The 13,519-nt window shown below is 41.8% G+C and overlaps 2 protein-coding genes and 1 long non-coding RNA gene across 4 annotated transcripts in view; 1 reads left to right on the top strand and 2 right to left on the bottom strand.

The window, feature by feature from the left end:
• LOC128894930 (uncharacterized) overlaps positions 1 to 5,170 on the bottom strand; it is a 5,762-nt gene extending 592 nt beyond the window's left edge. The window contains exon 1 of the long non-coding RNA XR_008461646.1: positions 5,124 to 5,170. This is a non-coding gene — a long non-coding RNA (uncharacterized LOC128894930). The remainder of the gene's footprint in view (positions 1 to 5,123) is intronic.
• LOC128894889 (myoneurin-like) lies at positions 151 to 2,870 on the bottom strand. Of its 2 annotated transcripts, XM_054156945.1 has the most exons (3): positions 2,686 to 2,870; positions 2,216 to 2,607; positions 151 to 2,032 (listed from the first exon to the last, which is right to left on the bottom strand). In XM_054156945.1, the coding sequence occupies exons 2-3, from the start codon at positions 2,513 to 2,515 to the stop codon at positions 203 to 205; spliced, it is 2,130 nt and encodes a 709-aa protein (XP_054012920.1). In that variant the 5' UTR covers positions 2,516 to 2,607; positions 2,686 to 2,870; the 3' UTR covers positions 151 to 202. The 2 variants fall into 2 exon arrangements, with proteins under 2 accessions (XP_054012920.1, XP_054012919.1); XM_054156944.1 differs by having other exon boundaries at positions 2,216 to 2,870.
• LOC128894881 (ubiquitin carboxyl-terminal hydrolase 31-like) lies at positions 3,500 to 13,519 on the top strand. Its single transcript, XM_054156924.1, has 4 exons — positions 3,500 to 4,668; positions 8,138 to 8,511; positions 8,612 to 10,022; positions 10,123 to 13,519. The coding sequence occupies exons 1-4, from the start codon at positions 3,757 to 3,759 to the stop codon at positions 10,243 to 10,245; spliced, it is 2,820 nt and encodes a 939-aa protein (XP_054012899.1). The 5' UTR covers positions 3,500 to 3,756; the 3' UTR covers positions 10,246 to 13,519.

The raw sequence follows: 13,519 nt of genomic DNA, 5'->3' as shown, positions 1-13,519 counted from the left end.
GGAAATTTCGATGAATCGTCGTGACAGGAATGCGCACGATACTACTACGACCTCCGAACGATACCTCTTGGACGAGCAACCTTGTAAAATTTTCTTTCACCGCTCTAGAAGCGCGAATCGAAAGGGTGCGTCAGGATGCGAGCAATTCAAATAAATCACCAATGTATTAAATAAAAAAAGGCACGCGTCGATTAGACACAGATCACGGCGACACTTTTACGCGTTTGCAATCGTCCAAGCACGACGTTTCTTTTCTCTTTACACCGCGACAACGGATTCGATGAACGTTCGGGTCTACGGTGTCGTCCACCTTTTCGTTGCAATCCGGACAATTGTCGAATTTGTTCTCCTCGAATCCACTCTGTTCCGTATTCATTTCGATCGTACGGTTCGAACTTGTCCTAGTATCGAATTCTTTTATCGATTTCGATTCTAACGTTATCGCATCGTTCGAAGCTGCGACTATGCCGGGACAGTACTTTTCTTCCTGTTTTTCTTTTTCTTTTTCTTTTTCTTTTTCTTCTTGTTCGTGTTGTAGCGCGACTTTGTCAGCTAAACTAGATACCTTGTTATCGATTCCTTTCGAGTCGCCTACGTCCAATTGCAACGCGACGATCGCGCTCGTTTCGGCATTACTTTTCATATGTTGTACAAGAATTTGCTTCGAAGTAAACGTCACTCCGCACGACTCGTAAGAATAACGTATAGCATCGCGCGGCTGACACTCGTTCACGTGCTCTCTTAATACTCTTTTCTCGAGAAATTCTTCTTGACAATGTTCGCAGCGATATCTTGGTTGTCCGTGACGCAAAACGGCATGTTTCGAAAGTTGAGATTCGCTCTCGTAACAAGCCAAACAAACGGTGCACATGTACCGAGGTAATTGAGAGTGATCGTTTACCAAATGTATTTCCAACTGTCGTTTCGATTTGAATGTCTCGTTACAAAATTGACAACGTATACACCGAGTTTCGTACTCGTTTTTCGTCTTGTTCCCGTCGGGAGGATTCTCGACGTCTACCTCAACTATACTTTTCATTTCGGTATTCGACTTTGCATTCGTCTCCGATCCCGAGCCTGCCGTCGCTGCCACTACCGCCTCTACCGCCTCTGTCCTTACCGCTTCCGTATCCGTATCCGTATCCGTATCCGTATCCGTATCCGTCTTGATCGTTATCTCTGCCGTTTTCGGCATCTTTCTTTCCAATTTTTCCTCTGGTTCGGTCAATTTCCCATCATCTTTCGAGTCTTGATATTTTTCACGGTTCATTAATTTTAAGACATCCGACCAATCGAGTTCTTCGTCGCTACGACACGTATCCATCAGCAACGAAAACACCGTACCAGCTTGGCTTTCTTTGTCGAACGATACTGCCTTTTCGTTTCGAGAAGAAACTTTGTTCTTTCGTATTATCGGTTCTTTAACGCTGGAATCGTAAATCGAACTTGCGATCGCATCGTTGTCATCTCGACTATGGCTCGTAATCGACATTGAAATTTGATTCGATCTGAGCCTCGATCGTGCTCTCCCAGCGTATCCTCGAGTACGAGGTCTACCTCGACCACGTCGGAAAATACCACCGCGTGCAATTCTTGGGCCGCGATCTTGCTCTTCAATCTCCTCGTTTCTTTGTTCCGTTTGCTCCTTTCTCATATGCTCACCGAGCGTATGCAGAGGTTTCCTGGGCGTGTTGTTCGATCGTGTATTTGGGAATACATGACGCAACGTATTGTCTGCTACGTAAATCTGTTGAAAAAATTTGAAAGACTGCTCCAACTTGTCGACGCAGTCGTCGCACATCTTTGTCGGTAAAGCATCCTCGTCGTCAATTTCTATCAAAAGTTTCAATTTTGACAGAAGGCTCATCTCTGTGCCCTTTCCCTTGGTGGTCATACTTACAAGGTTTCGCTTTTTGGTAGCACACGTTCTACACCATTGATCCGCTTCGAAGTCAAAGAGACACGTTTCCTCCGACGGTTGATCGATTCGTACATCTGGCATACAACTTTCACCGCCGTTTACTTGAATTTTCTGAAATTTAACAACCGACAACTAAATGTAGCCAACGACGACGTAGATATTTTATAGCGTAGAAATCAATGTCAATGGAAATTTATCAACGTAAAGAGAATAATGTTTCTCCTCTGCTGCTGCAATCGATTTTAACATCCGGATACCTAATTTGCACGTATAAGAAAGACGACAAATACATACCCTTGGTGCTCTCGCGTTCTTTAACGTCCTCGAAACGTTGCTCCAGTGCGGAGAAGGGACTGCATTTTCCTTCAAAGTACCTTTGCTAAGGTAACAGTCGTCTGTGAAGTGATTGTTACAAACAAAAAATTTCATAGACCGCAACGCGTTCAAGTCTTTTCCAATTAGATCTACGTGACCACTGTTGATCAACCATCTCACACAGAGACTGGTATCGCAAACGGGAAGTTCGTGAAGTATATGCTCTTTTTCTCGGGCATCAAGGCAATCGATGTATTTACATTTGGTTACTTCTTCCATTCTTTAATCCTCCATTCACAGAGAACACGTAACGTTCAATTGTTTTCCAGCGAAACGGTTCCAGGTACCCTTTAACTCGCCGATAAACCTTTCTTTTGAAAGATCACGAAAGACAGGTTAGGTACAGCTGAAACGTGAAAAATGGTGAAAAACCAACTAAAACCAACTACCGTGTTAGTTGGTGCTAGTGTCAACGTCAGCTACAGTCCTGACCAGTTGTTGGTGATCACTCGAGGATTGATTAGTTGAGGATCACAAGAGGACAAAAAGTAACGTTCCTCGATGAACATCGATGTTCATAACCTTCATAACTTAGCTACCGATGCCGATATAACTAGGAACCGGATCGATCGGAACGAAAACGAACGATATTTGAAATATTATTGATATGCTTCAGCAAGCCGGCAAAAGACAAAAGACTATGAAAATATCATAAACGTGTTACGTGTATCGTCTACGAGGACTAGGAGCAACATCAACTACGAGACCATAAAGAAACCACATGAAACTGCATGAAACTCGACGAAACAAAAAGCAACAAAGTTGGATCGAATGTGTCTAATGCAGCTCCCTCAGCTCTATCTAATTTCTAATACGACGGAATGACACGCGAAACACCGGTATCGTGTGCGGCGCCACTGATCACCCGTTGAGACTCGCCGAGTGTGTTGTTGCTTGTCGATATAACAACCTTCGAAATATATGAAATATGTTACAAGTAAGATTTAGCAAGTACGTATAGTGCGTGTGTTAAAGATAATTTGAATTACGGGCAGAATCGAGGATCGGGTAGAAGCTAGCGCCGCTGAGTAGCGAGTAGCAGTTTCGCGAGTAGCAGTTTCGCTCGGCTAGTCTAATGCATAGGTTATCCGTGATTCGAGCTGTATGGTATAGTCAGGAGGAATTGGTAGAGGGCAGGCGGGAGGATTTAGGGTGGAAAGGTGATTGGGTGGTGTAGTTTCTCGTCAGTGGTTCCGTGCCGTGTAGTTTATGGGAAAGACGTCGTGAAGAGAAATCGTGGAAGCCCGTGATAAAACGCAAATGGCCGCTCGAATGTTTAAGAGCGGGTCGGGTTTACGCGCATGACGTTTTCTCCGTGGTGAGTAATTAACGGGCACGACGTCGAGATGTAAAATATACGGCGCGTAGCGATCGTTGGTTAAAGTGAGCATGATGTGATCGGATCGGATCAGGTCGGGTAGGCGGAAGGGAAGCGTGAACGGTTGTTTCCGTGGCGGGCGATGGACGGTGAGAAGAGCAGTGGCAGTGCGGTGATGAAATCAGTGTCGGAGGGTGAGTTGGGCGTGGAAGAGGTTAAATTGTCCGAGGCGAAAACACGGGATTCCGCGTCGCGATTGAAACGCACGTTCACGTTGCCAAGGAATCCATTTCAAAGTGCCGGTAGGATGTCACGGCGACGTCCGAAACAACAGGCTCGTGACATGAAAGACAGCGGTAGCGGAATGAGCGGCAAAGAAAGAAACAATATGCAGCAGCAGCAGCAGCAGCAGCAGCAGCAGCAAGTAGAAAGCATGCAACAAAATGTGGGCCGATTGCAAAGCGGCGGTCAAGGGTACCCGGAGAGGACCGGTGTAAAGAAAGTGTTCCGCAGGCCGTCTTGGAGGAAGTTTATCAACAAAATGGTACAACACATGTCGAACGTGGCCACGCAAAACCATAAAACAGCCCACAGAGATGATCTTGGCTCCAGTGCCGGAGATATAAGGGTGCCTCCACCTAGACCGGCGCATATTCCACCGGATAGAGTACCAGGGGTGATAGGTTTACGCAATCACGGTAACACGTGTTTCATGAACGCCGTGTTGCAGTGCCTCTCGCACACAGACATACTCGCCGAGTATTTTGTGTTGGACCAGTACAAGGTCGATTTGTCCCGACGGAATAAACTCAACTCGAAGAAATACGGAACGAAAGGAGAGATTACCGAACAGCTAGCCCTTCTGTTAAAGGCCATCTGGAGCTGTCAGTACGATCCCGAGATGAGCACAGCGTTTAAAAGCGTCGTCGATAAATACGGAAGCCAGTATAGGGGTAATTTGCAGCACGACGCTCAAGAGTTTTTGCTCTGGCTATTGGATAAAGTGCACGAGGACCTAAATCAAGCGACAAAAAAAAAATATAAAATCATCAAGGTGAGTGAAAGAAGGAAAGAAATGTGCCTTTAGACAGTTTTCAACGGGCGCGGCTCATTGTTTCTCGCAACCGTTGTAAGCGACGGACAGGTTTATCATCGTTCACGACGATTCGTTACGTAATACCAATAATTATTTATCGGACAATCTTATTATAATTTCCTCGCGACTTGTGACTCGCTGTACGAGTACGTCGATAGAAAGCTACGAAATACCTTTTCTCGAAAGGTTATTCGGTTTATCTCTCGTCCGATTTCTTTACACTTTGGAGAAGACGGGGGCAGTTGGTCGCAACGGGTCCTTAACCTACATTTATTTCCCATTAAAAAAGAGCGTACGTGCTACGCTTTCTGAACGGTATCGAGCCATTCAAGCTTCAAAAGCTTGGACGAATTCGCGGGAAAGTGAACGTTTCGTCAAGAACCAAACATTTAATGGAAACATAGACTAGTTACGATTCTGTCTGTGTGTGTGTGTGTGTGTGTGTGTGTGTGTGTGTGTGTGTGTGTGTTTTCTCTCGCTCTCTCTCTCTCTCACTCTCTCTCACTCTCTCACTCTCTTTGTTCGACGAAAAAGGAAATATTATAATTGAGACAAATTTTGACACAAGTATATCGTGTGAAACCTTTCCCTATGCAAGTTGAACGATACAAGCTTTAAATGTGAATGTTGAAAAAAGTGGAAACAGAAGAACAGAGAAGGAAAATCAAAGGTGAAGAACATCTCGACGGGCAAAACACACTAGTTCCCTAAAAAGAAACCATTTACATGATACAACTCGAGCTTGGTAGGTGGTCGTGAAAAATTGGAGGGCGCGTCTAGTGTAGAGCCGTTAAGCATAAATTCGAATAATGGAATATTCTTTGCGCGAATACGTCATGTCTCGTAGACGCAGAGGGCAAGACAAACCGATAGAATTTTAGTTGGCTGATTCACCCCGTGAAATGCTTGAATAATAAATTACGCAACCAGAAAAAAATCAATTTCTCTAATCATAGTAATCGTGTGTATTTTGACGAATTTCGTTCTACCTAACTATTCCGATGAATTCTTTAATATCGAATGAAGTAGATATCGTTTGCAAGTTGTAATAATTTGTTTGTCAACTCAACTTTCGATGCATTCGATTCTTGAGATGTAATAATATTCTGTGTAGATAGAAGGTTATCGATAATGAAATGTGGGTGCGTTGATGGTTGGATAAATATTTTTTTCGGCTACTGTACCTACACGATCGCGGTTACATGAACGATGAGGTAAGAGGCAGAGTAAAAACGACTGCAAACAGAACTGTGAATCATCTTGCCTATCGAACAATAGACGTCCAGTTCGCGGTAGGACAGAAATCGGCAAAGGCCGATGAAAGTCGAAGCGAAGCGTGAAATTATTTCTGCTTTTTGTTTTTGTCATTGTCGATAATTAATTACGACACAAGCAACGGATACGACTTTACACAACCAACTATGTAAACTGCGCGAGTAAAAGAATTTTCAACAAGGACTAATCTCCCCAAAATAATCTCCTCGCGGAAGCGTGTAATCGTGCAAGAGTCGAATAATAAGTGACTCTGAAGCTGAACCGAATTGGTTCTTGTTGTACGTTCGATTCCGTTTTCTTTTGTACACGTGACTATTTTATTATTCATTGTTCTCTGTAGCGTAATTATAAGTGTGCCACCTTTTATCACAGTTTGTCCGCATTGTCTACCAGGAATGTAATTATACCCGTACGTACGTGTACGTGAACGTGTAGTACCTTGATTTGTATCGACAGTTTGTCCAATTCTTTCGTATATTTATTTGACAAAAGTTGTAATATATGTAAAATGAGATGATTTTTCCTTAAAGGTGTTTCTCACGAAACGCTTGGACTTTCCTTTAAAGCGGGTTACGCGTTAATTAGCAGCCTCGAGTACGTTTGATGGTTTGTTCGGTCGTTGATGTTTAATTTGTCGGGTCGGTCCGGTCCAGTCCGGTCAGGTGTTTGGAATAGTATCGTTCCGTTTTCTTTTCCTTTCATAGTTTAGTCGCATTGTTCGCTGCTATCTTATCGATCGTTACTCGCGTACGATCCAAGTGTTTATCGAGCATCGGATAAGGAAGCGAAGAAACGAGTCGATAATGTACATTAGAAACTAACGATCTCGTGCGTGTGCGATGATGACGCTCCGCTCCTGAAGCTTGTTCACGGCTGCTGCCTCGTGCTACTTTTTCCTAACCAGTTTTTTTTTTGTCTCGAGTCTCGAGTGCCCTTGGTTGCCGGACACGTTGACCGAGTTGTTTGTAGCCAGTCGGTGACACGGCGAGTCGCCTTGAAAACCAAACATGTTCTCTCGAAACCACGTAAATGTCTCTAAATGTACGTTCGATTGTATCGGTCGGTTACGCTTAGGGTACACTACTGTATGTATATCCGCGATGCGTCGCGTCGCGTCGTTTCAAGGTGATTCGATTCGGTGTTACTCAAAGGTCGTACAAGTACAAGTACAAGTACAAGTTTCGTGATCTGGTTAAGGGAAGCCTTTCATGGCAAACGAGCACTCTGCCCCGAGTGAAAATGGGAGAGCATGGCTACAGTTTCAGAATCATCGATACTTGGTACTATTCTGACGGTAATCGATGCTTTTAACGATAATGACAAGTTTCGTTGTAATAGATGAACTAGGAAAAAAGCATCGAATTTTATTTAATCGACTTAAGTTAATAAGTTAATGCGGCTAACGTAAAGAAACTCGTGTTTACATACATACACACACGTACTTGTTCACCTTTACTGGATCTCTTATTACCAGTTTTTAATAAATATGTATGTGTCGTTCGAGAGTTTTCTTATACACTCTCGATTTCTTCTTCTTCTTCTTCTTGCCTTTATCAACGTATTTCGATTTACCCTCGGTTTTCCTTTGCTTATATTTTTTCTTATCGTCTTAACCAGCAATCGAAAAGCTATGTACTCGTAATGGACAAAATTACGATAGAAAACTGGCACTGGTGAAATGAATTCGGTCTCGCTCGAGGGGAAAGTGACTACTTAGTATGTAGCAAGCGCGTTCGGCAACTCGACTTGCACGATCCGTTCCGTTCCGTTCCGTTCCGTTTCGTTAAGTAGAAAAGGGCAAAAATACATAGTATATTGTTTGATCGTAAGAGGAAGCCGAGGCTAGCGAGTTTCCGTTGAAGCGGAAACACGACAACGAATTAATGCGACCTTGGACAAGCACTATTATGCGTGATCGAGTGTTTCGCGGATAGTATACAAGCCACGTTTTGTATTCGAGACTTTCGCATGGATTATTAATTAATACATGGTCGTTTTCGATTACTACCATCGCCTACAGAGATACATGTTTAGCGTCGATTAATGAAAATTATCGTAAAGATTTGGGGGGAGAGAGAAAGAATATATATATATATATATATATGTTTGAAACAACTATTCCAACAACTACGTGTCGTATTTTCAATTTCAGAATTCGTTTGGGAGACCGGACGACATCGTTGCCGCGGAAACGCTAGCGAATCATGTCCGGTGCAACAATTCGTTTGTGCACGCTGTGTTTCAAGCCCAATTTCGGTCTAGTCTTACTTGTCCGAGATGTCATCGGCAGTCAAACACGTTCGATCCTTTCCTCTGCGTGTCCGTGCCAGTTCCTCAAAGTCATCGACAAATGAACCTGTTTGTAAACGTGTTGTATACGTCGCAGCAACCGCGACAAGTAAAGATCGGTGTGAGCGTAAATCAAGCGGCTAACGTGAGAGAGCTGAGGGAAATTTTGGCCAGCGACACCGGTATCGAGGAAAATCACATGTTGCTCACGGAAATCCACGACGAAGGATTTCACAGGTAAAACTTGCCATGTATTACGTTTTATTGGTAATTTTAGGTAATAGGTAATAGGCAGGCGGTAGCTCGCGCTGATCGTCATCTCGATGATTCCTTACAGAACTTTCTCAGATTGCCAACCTCTGTCTGTGATCACGGAAAATGACCCACTCTACTGTATAGAACTACCGCAACTCAAGGAACCTACGGAACAGGCATACATTCTGTTGGTATGGATCAACGTTCTCGCGAAAGGAGAGTTGAGGCAACGGTTCGGCAGTCCGTATACGATGCAAGTGTCGAGGGAAACGTCCTACGAAGATTTACAAAAGCTACTGCTCAAGGAGATGCATACCGTTTTACTCGACGACGTCCTTACGTCCAGTCAAAGTCCTGGCCTCTTCAACATTCGAGTCGCGGATCCAGCAGCTACGCCTATCCAAGACGAGCATCCTTGCATAGATCCTTGCGTCGAACATCCTCTTTACACGGAGCAAATCGAACAAGCATTGGCTCTCTGCGCGGATGATTCTGGTCCTCAGCACGTTAAATTGATCCTCGAATGGGACGAATCGACCAAATGCAATATCATTCAAGATGACACCGATCAAATCGAAGAACACGCGAGCGTGAAACAATTAAAGAGTAACTCGGAAGTGGGAGGAGCTGTTACGCTCGAGGAATGTTTCGATCTGTATACGAGAGCCGAGATATTAGGGGCCGAAGACGCATGGCACTGTCCGTATTGCAACAAGAAACAACAAGTCGTGAAGAAATTGGGACTTTGGTCGTTACCAGACATTCTGGTTATTCACTTGAAAAGATTTCGACAGCAGTCCAAGCAGAGATCAACCTCCAAATTGACCATGTTGGTCGATTTCCCTTTGTACGGTTTCGACATGACTCCTCATCTAGCTCATAACGGAGTTCAGACGCATAATAACGTCGGCAGTCTAGGAGGCTTGGGCTGGTCGCCTTGGAAGAAACCGAGACCTCGCCAGCAAAATATTCCAAAGTACGACGAGAACGTTTACGATCTTTACGCGATTTGCAATCATCATGGTCAAGATTTGCAAGGCGGTCACTACACCGCCTTTTGTCGAAATCCTTACGACACTCAGTGGTACTGTTTCGACGATACTCGCGTAGAAGCGGTCAACGACACCAATTTGATTACAAACGCCGCGTACATGCTCTTTTACCAACGAAGAGGTTTGACCAACAATTCCGGTTGTTCGTCGGCCGCCTCGACCAGTTCGGCCGGCTCAGGGCTCGATCATTGGGTTTCGAAAATGCCACCGTTTTACTTCAACAACAAGACTAATAGTAACGTTGCCAACAATAACCAAAGTAAATCGCAGGAAGTATTGTGTCAGGAGAAGATTGTGGAAGAGAAGAATATCAACAACTTTAACAGAGGTTGTCGCAATTATGCCACCTTGCAACCTAAAAAGAGAACCGTTGCCACGGAAACAGACATTGGCCAGATCGATCATTATTCCGACGACGAAGCACCTTGTAGAAGAGAATGGGTAATGGCTTAGAACCGTGAATATTACAAAGATAACCTAATCGGTTGTAACGTAGCATATCGCTCTTATGTTTTTCTATTAATCAATCTCTCGTTTTCAGGCTTCACCGAAACCTATTAGAAAAATGTCATCCATCACGTTAACGCCGCACGTACCGCAATCCACCATCATCCATAGCAGCAGTGATCCAGACACGACGATAATTCACGAGTCAACGTTGTAACACACGATTTAAGCCAGATGAAATCTGGCTCAAGCAACGCTCAATATACAGTGCCTGGAATATCATGTGTGGTGTATGCTGTGTGATGTATGGGGTATGTTGTGTCGTAAACTTTCCCAAAACGCTCAATAATCCAAATTAAAAGGCAACTTTTCGCGATGCTTGAATCCGTTAATCCTTTACCGAGACAAGTCGATATACAGTCATTTCAATTTCAATTTCAATTTCAATTTCAATTTCAACGCGAATCTATGCTTTCTATTAATAGTTGGATTGCGAAACAGCGAAAGGATATCGATACGTGCCTACTACATATACTATTTTTCCATTTTCTTTTTCTTTCTCTTTTTCTTTTTTTATCGATACCTTTTTCTAAGAAAAATCAATCGCGATATTCGACGAATGATTTTTCTCGATGAAAGAGAAACTCGTGGCATTAGTGATTTCTGTCTTTTTCTTCTTCTTCTTCTTCTTCTTCTTCTTCTTCTTCTTCTTCTTATTATTATTATTATTTATCCTTTTCTTTTCTTTTCTAATTTATAACGTGTTTGTATACAGACATTGCGTGAATCGTATTGTATATTGTAGTTGTTGGTAGACTTTTTAAGAAAAGGACAAATATTATATTCGATACGAAAAAATACGAATCTATCGTTACGAATCGTCTATTGTTAATACGTACATCTTCAACGCAATAGGTAATTAGTTCTACATATGTTTAGGAAGAATGTATTTTTATTTCACGAGTCAGTGTACTAACTAATGGTACGAAAGAATGGTGAACCAATGGTTTCGGTCGTATCGCGTCAAACAAAGAATTAAAGAAACCGAAGCGAGGAATACCGGCCTCCTTCTTCCTTGTCGGTTAATACTTTGTTAAGTGGAAATCATGAAAATAAAAAGTAATATTTTACTTGATCAAGACGACAGTTTCGTAACAGTATGTACAAAATAGAATCAATTTCTGTTCTTACTTTTTGCGAAAGTAACTTGTACGACGGTCGTTAGAAAATTATTCTGCAATAATCGGCTACTAAACATTCGTATTTGAGACAGGTGTCGTACCGCGACGCCAACTTTTGCGATCCTCGTTGATTTCCAGTACTGGAAACTTACTCGGCTTTGGATAGATATCCAAATTATTTATTTATTTATTTATTCATTTACTTACCGGAAAAAAATAAAAACAAGAAAGTACGATATCAAAATTTTTCTCTAACACGAATACAAACTTATTTGACTAATCATTTCGAATAAATTACAACGGAGATTGTTGAACAGCAGTATACTCCAGAACCAGCTTCGGAAGTTCTTAATTATTACAAATTTACTATACGCGTGCTACGATTCGTGCATTACTAGTATGTGCATGTGCCTCTGTCGTTCCCACCACTTTATTATGTGGCACTGTAAGTTGGTCGTAATTCAGAGCCACTCGAAGCCGACCTGTGAAAACATCTCCGTACACGACGAATACATTCGACCGTCCTTGTTTTACCATACATGTGTGCGTGCGTATGTATGTTTATCGTACAATTTTTCTGTTCAATTTGCTTTGTTTACCATCGTTTGATAAATATAAAAGACCCGATAGCGTAGCAATTTATTTAAAAGTACGGTCTGCTGAATACATTGGCTGATATTCATCGTGTGGTTTCGTTTGTTCATCTTCATTCGGAGCATATGGAAATATGACAATAACTCGAGTCCTGCGCGTGCCAGAATTTACGTATTATGCTTAGCTTTGTTTAGAAAAAATAATTCTTCTCTAGACATATTATGTAGTCGCTAACCGTTGCTTTCAATCTATGTCTAATATTTATATTGTATTTGTATCATCCACTAGTGGCCTTATCTGAATAATTAATATACATATGTATAGCTGTCATGTGCAGTTGTACAAGCATACTTGATTAACTTGGAGAGCGTTTTATCAGTGTACATCGACGTTACATCGCGAAAGTCACCGAGTTAGAAAACGTGTATTGCCGACACTTATTTTGATTCTGACAAATCGTTGACCAAGAAAATGTATACACTGGCACCGTTGACTTTGATTCTTCCTGATTTGTGATTGGTACAATTGAATTTGTGACACAGAAAAAAGTATGTCTGTCCTGGTCAGGGTTGGCTCTCGTACGTAGTCGATATACAAACATACAAGTGTATGTATACCCTTTTACCGATTTTTCTTCTTTTTTTTTTTTTATAAAATACTCTAATATCCCAGTTCGACAGCAACGATCATTCCATTTAGACAAGATTAGTAGAAAACGATGGGAAGCAAGCGCATGAAAGTGAAAGAGGAAGCGAAAGAGAGATTCCACGCATGTATACGCGCGTGTGCACGTATTATTATTATCATTATTATTATTATTATTATTATTATTATTAGCTAATGAAAGATATTTAAATTATTTTTAAGTAACATTTATTACTAGTCACACGTATCGTGGACCGGTGTAGCGTGAATAAATTGATGCCTGAGATGATGTAATTGTAAATACGATAAAGTTAACGTCGAGCTAAGCCTCGATTCTATGAAACGAGACACGTTCTATGGAGGCCAAACAGCGTACCGAAGTATGCTCGTTATAATAGTATTTCTACGTAAGATAATCGCTGCAACCAGTATTCGGGTAAAATTAAATGCCACGTTGGCTTCGAAAAAGCAATATCTACATGTAATAATTTGAATATTTTTATACTCGGAACTCCGAGAAGATTGCTCTTTTCGAAATTTAGCACGTCAAAGTTCGAACGACACATTAACGATCGAACAAAAAATCAATTGTCGTCATTTATCAAGAAACCGAATACATCTAAACAATTTAAACGACCATTGAGTTCGATACAAAGGCATAAGATCTACTCGGAACCGCCGCGCCGCGTGCCATCGTAAAACAAAAGTAAAATATTTTCGTGACACTTAACCTTACTTGGTTGTATTAATTTGTTTCATTTATAGGACAAAGTCACCTGCGCTTTGTTACATTCTGTCTTAAACATGGAACAAATTAATGTAACCGTGTGTACCTACATTGAGATGGGTGCGTGAAATGTGTGTGATTGATAAAAAGGAAATAAAGAGAGAATGATTGCCGCTGCCCGTTGTTGTTGTTGTTATTATTATTATTATTATTATTATTATTATTATTAAAACGAGTTTAAACGGTTATTGCGGCGATTATCGACTGAGGGATACACTAGAGATTATTCGTATCATCGCTGCTACTTTTGTTGGAATAAATAGATAATGTATATAAAGGTAAAA

The sequence above is a fragment of the Hylaeus anthracinus genome, unplaced genomic scaffold (assembly GCF_026225885.1).
Source record: "Hylaeus anthracinus isolate JK02 unplaced genomic scaffold, UHH_iyHylAnth1.0_haploid 4, whole genome shotgun sequence".
In the NCBI taxonomy this organism is placed as follows: Eukaryota; Metazoa; Arthropoda; class Insecta; order Hymenoptera; family Colletidae; genus Hylaeus; species Hylaeus anthracinus.
Note: the sequence above shows the minus strand (reverse complement) of the source record. Positions and strands in the feature narration are given on the sequence as shown.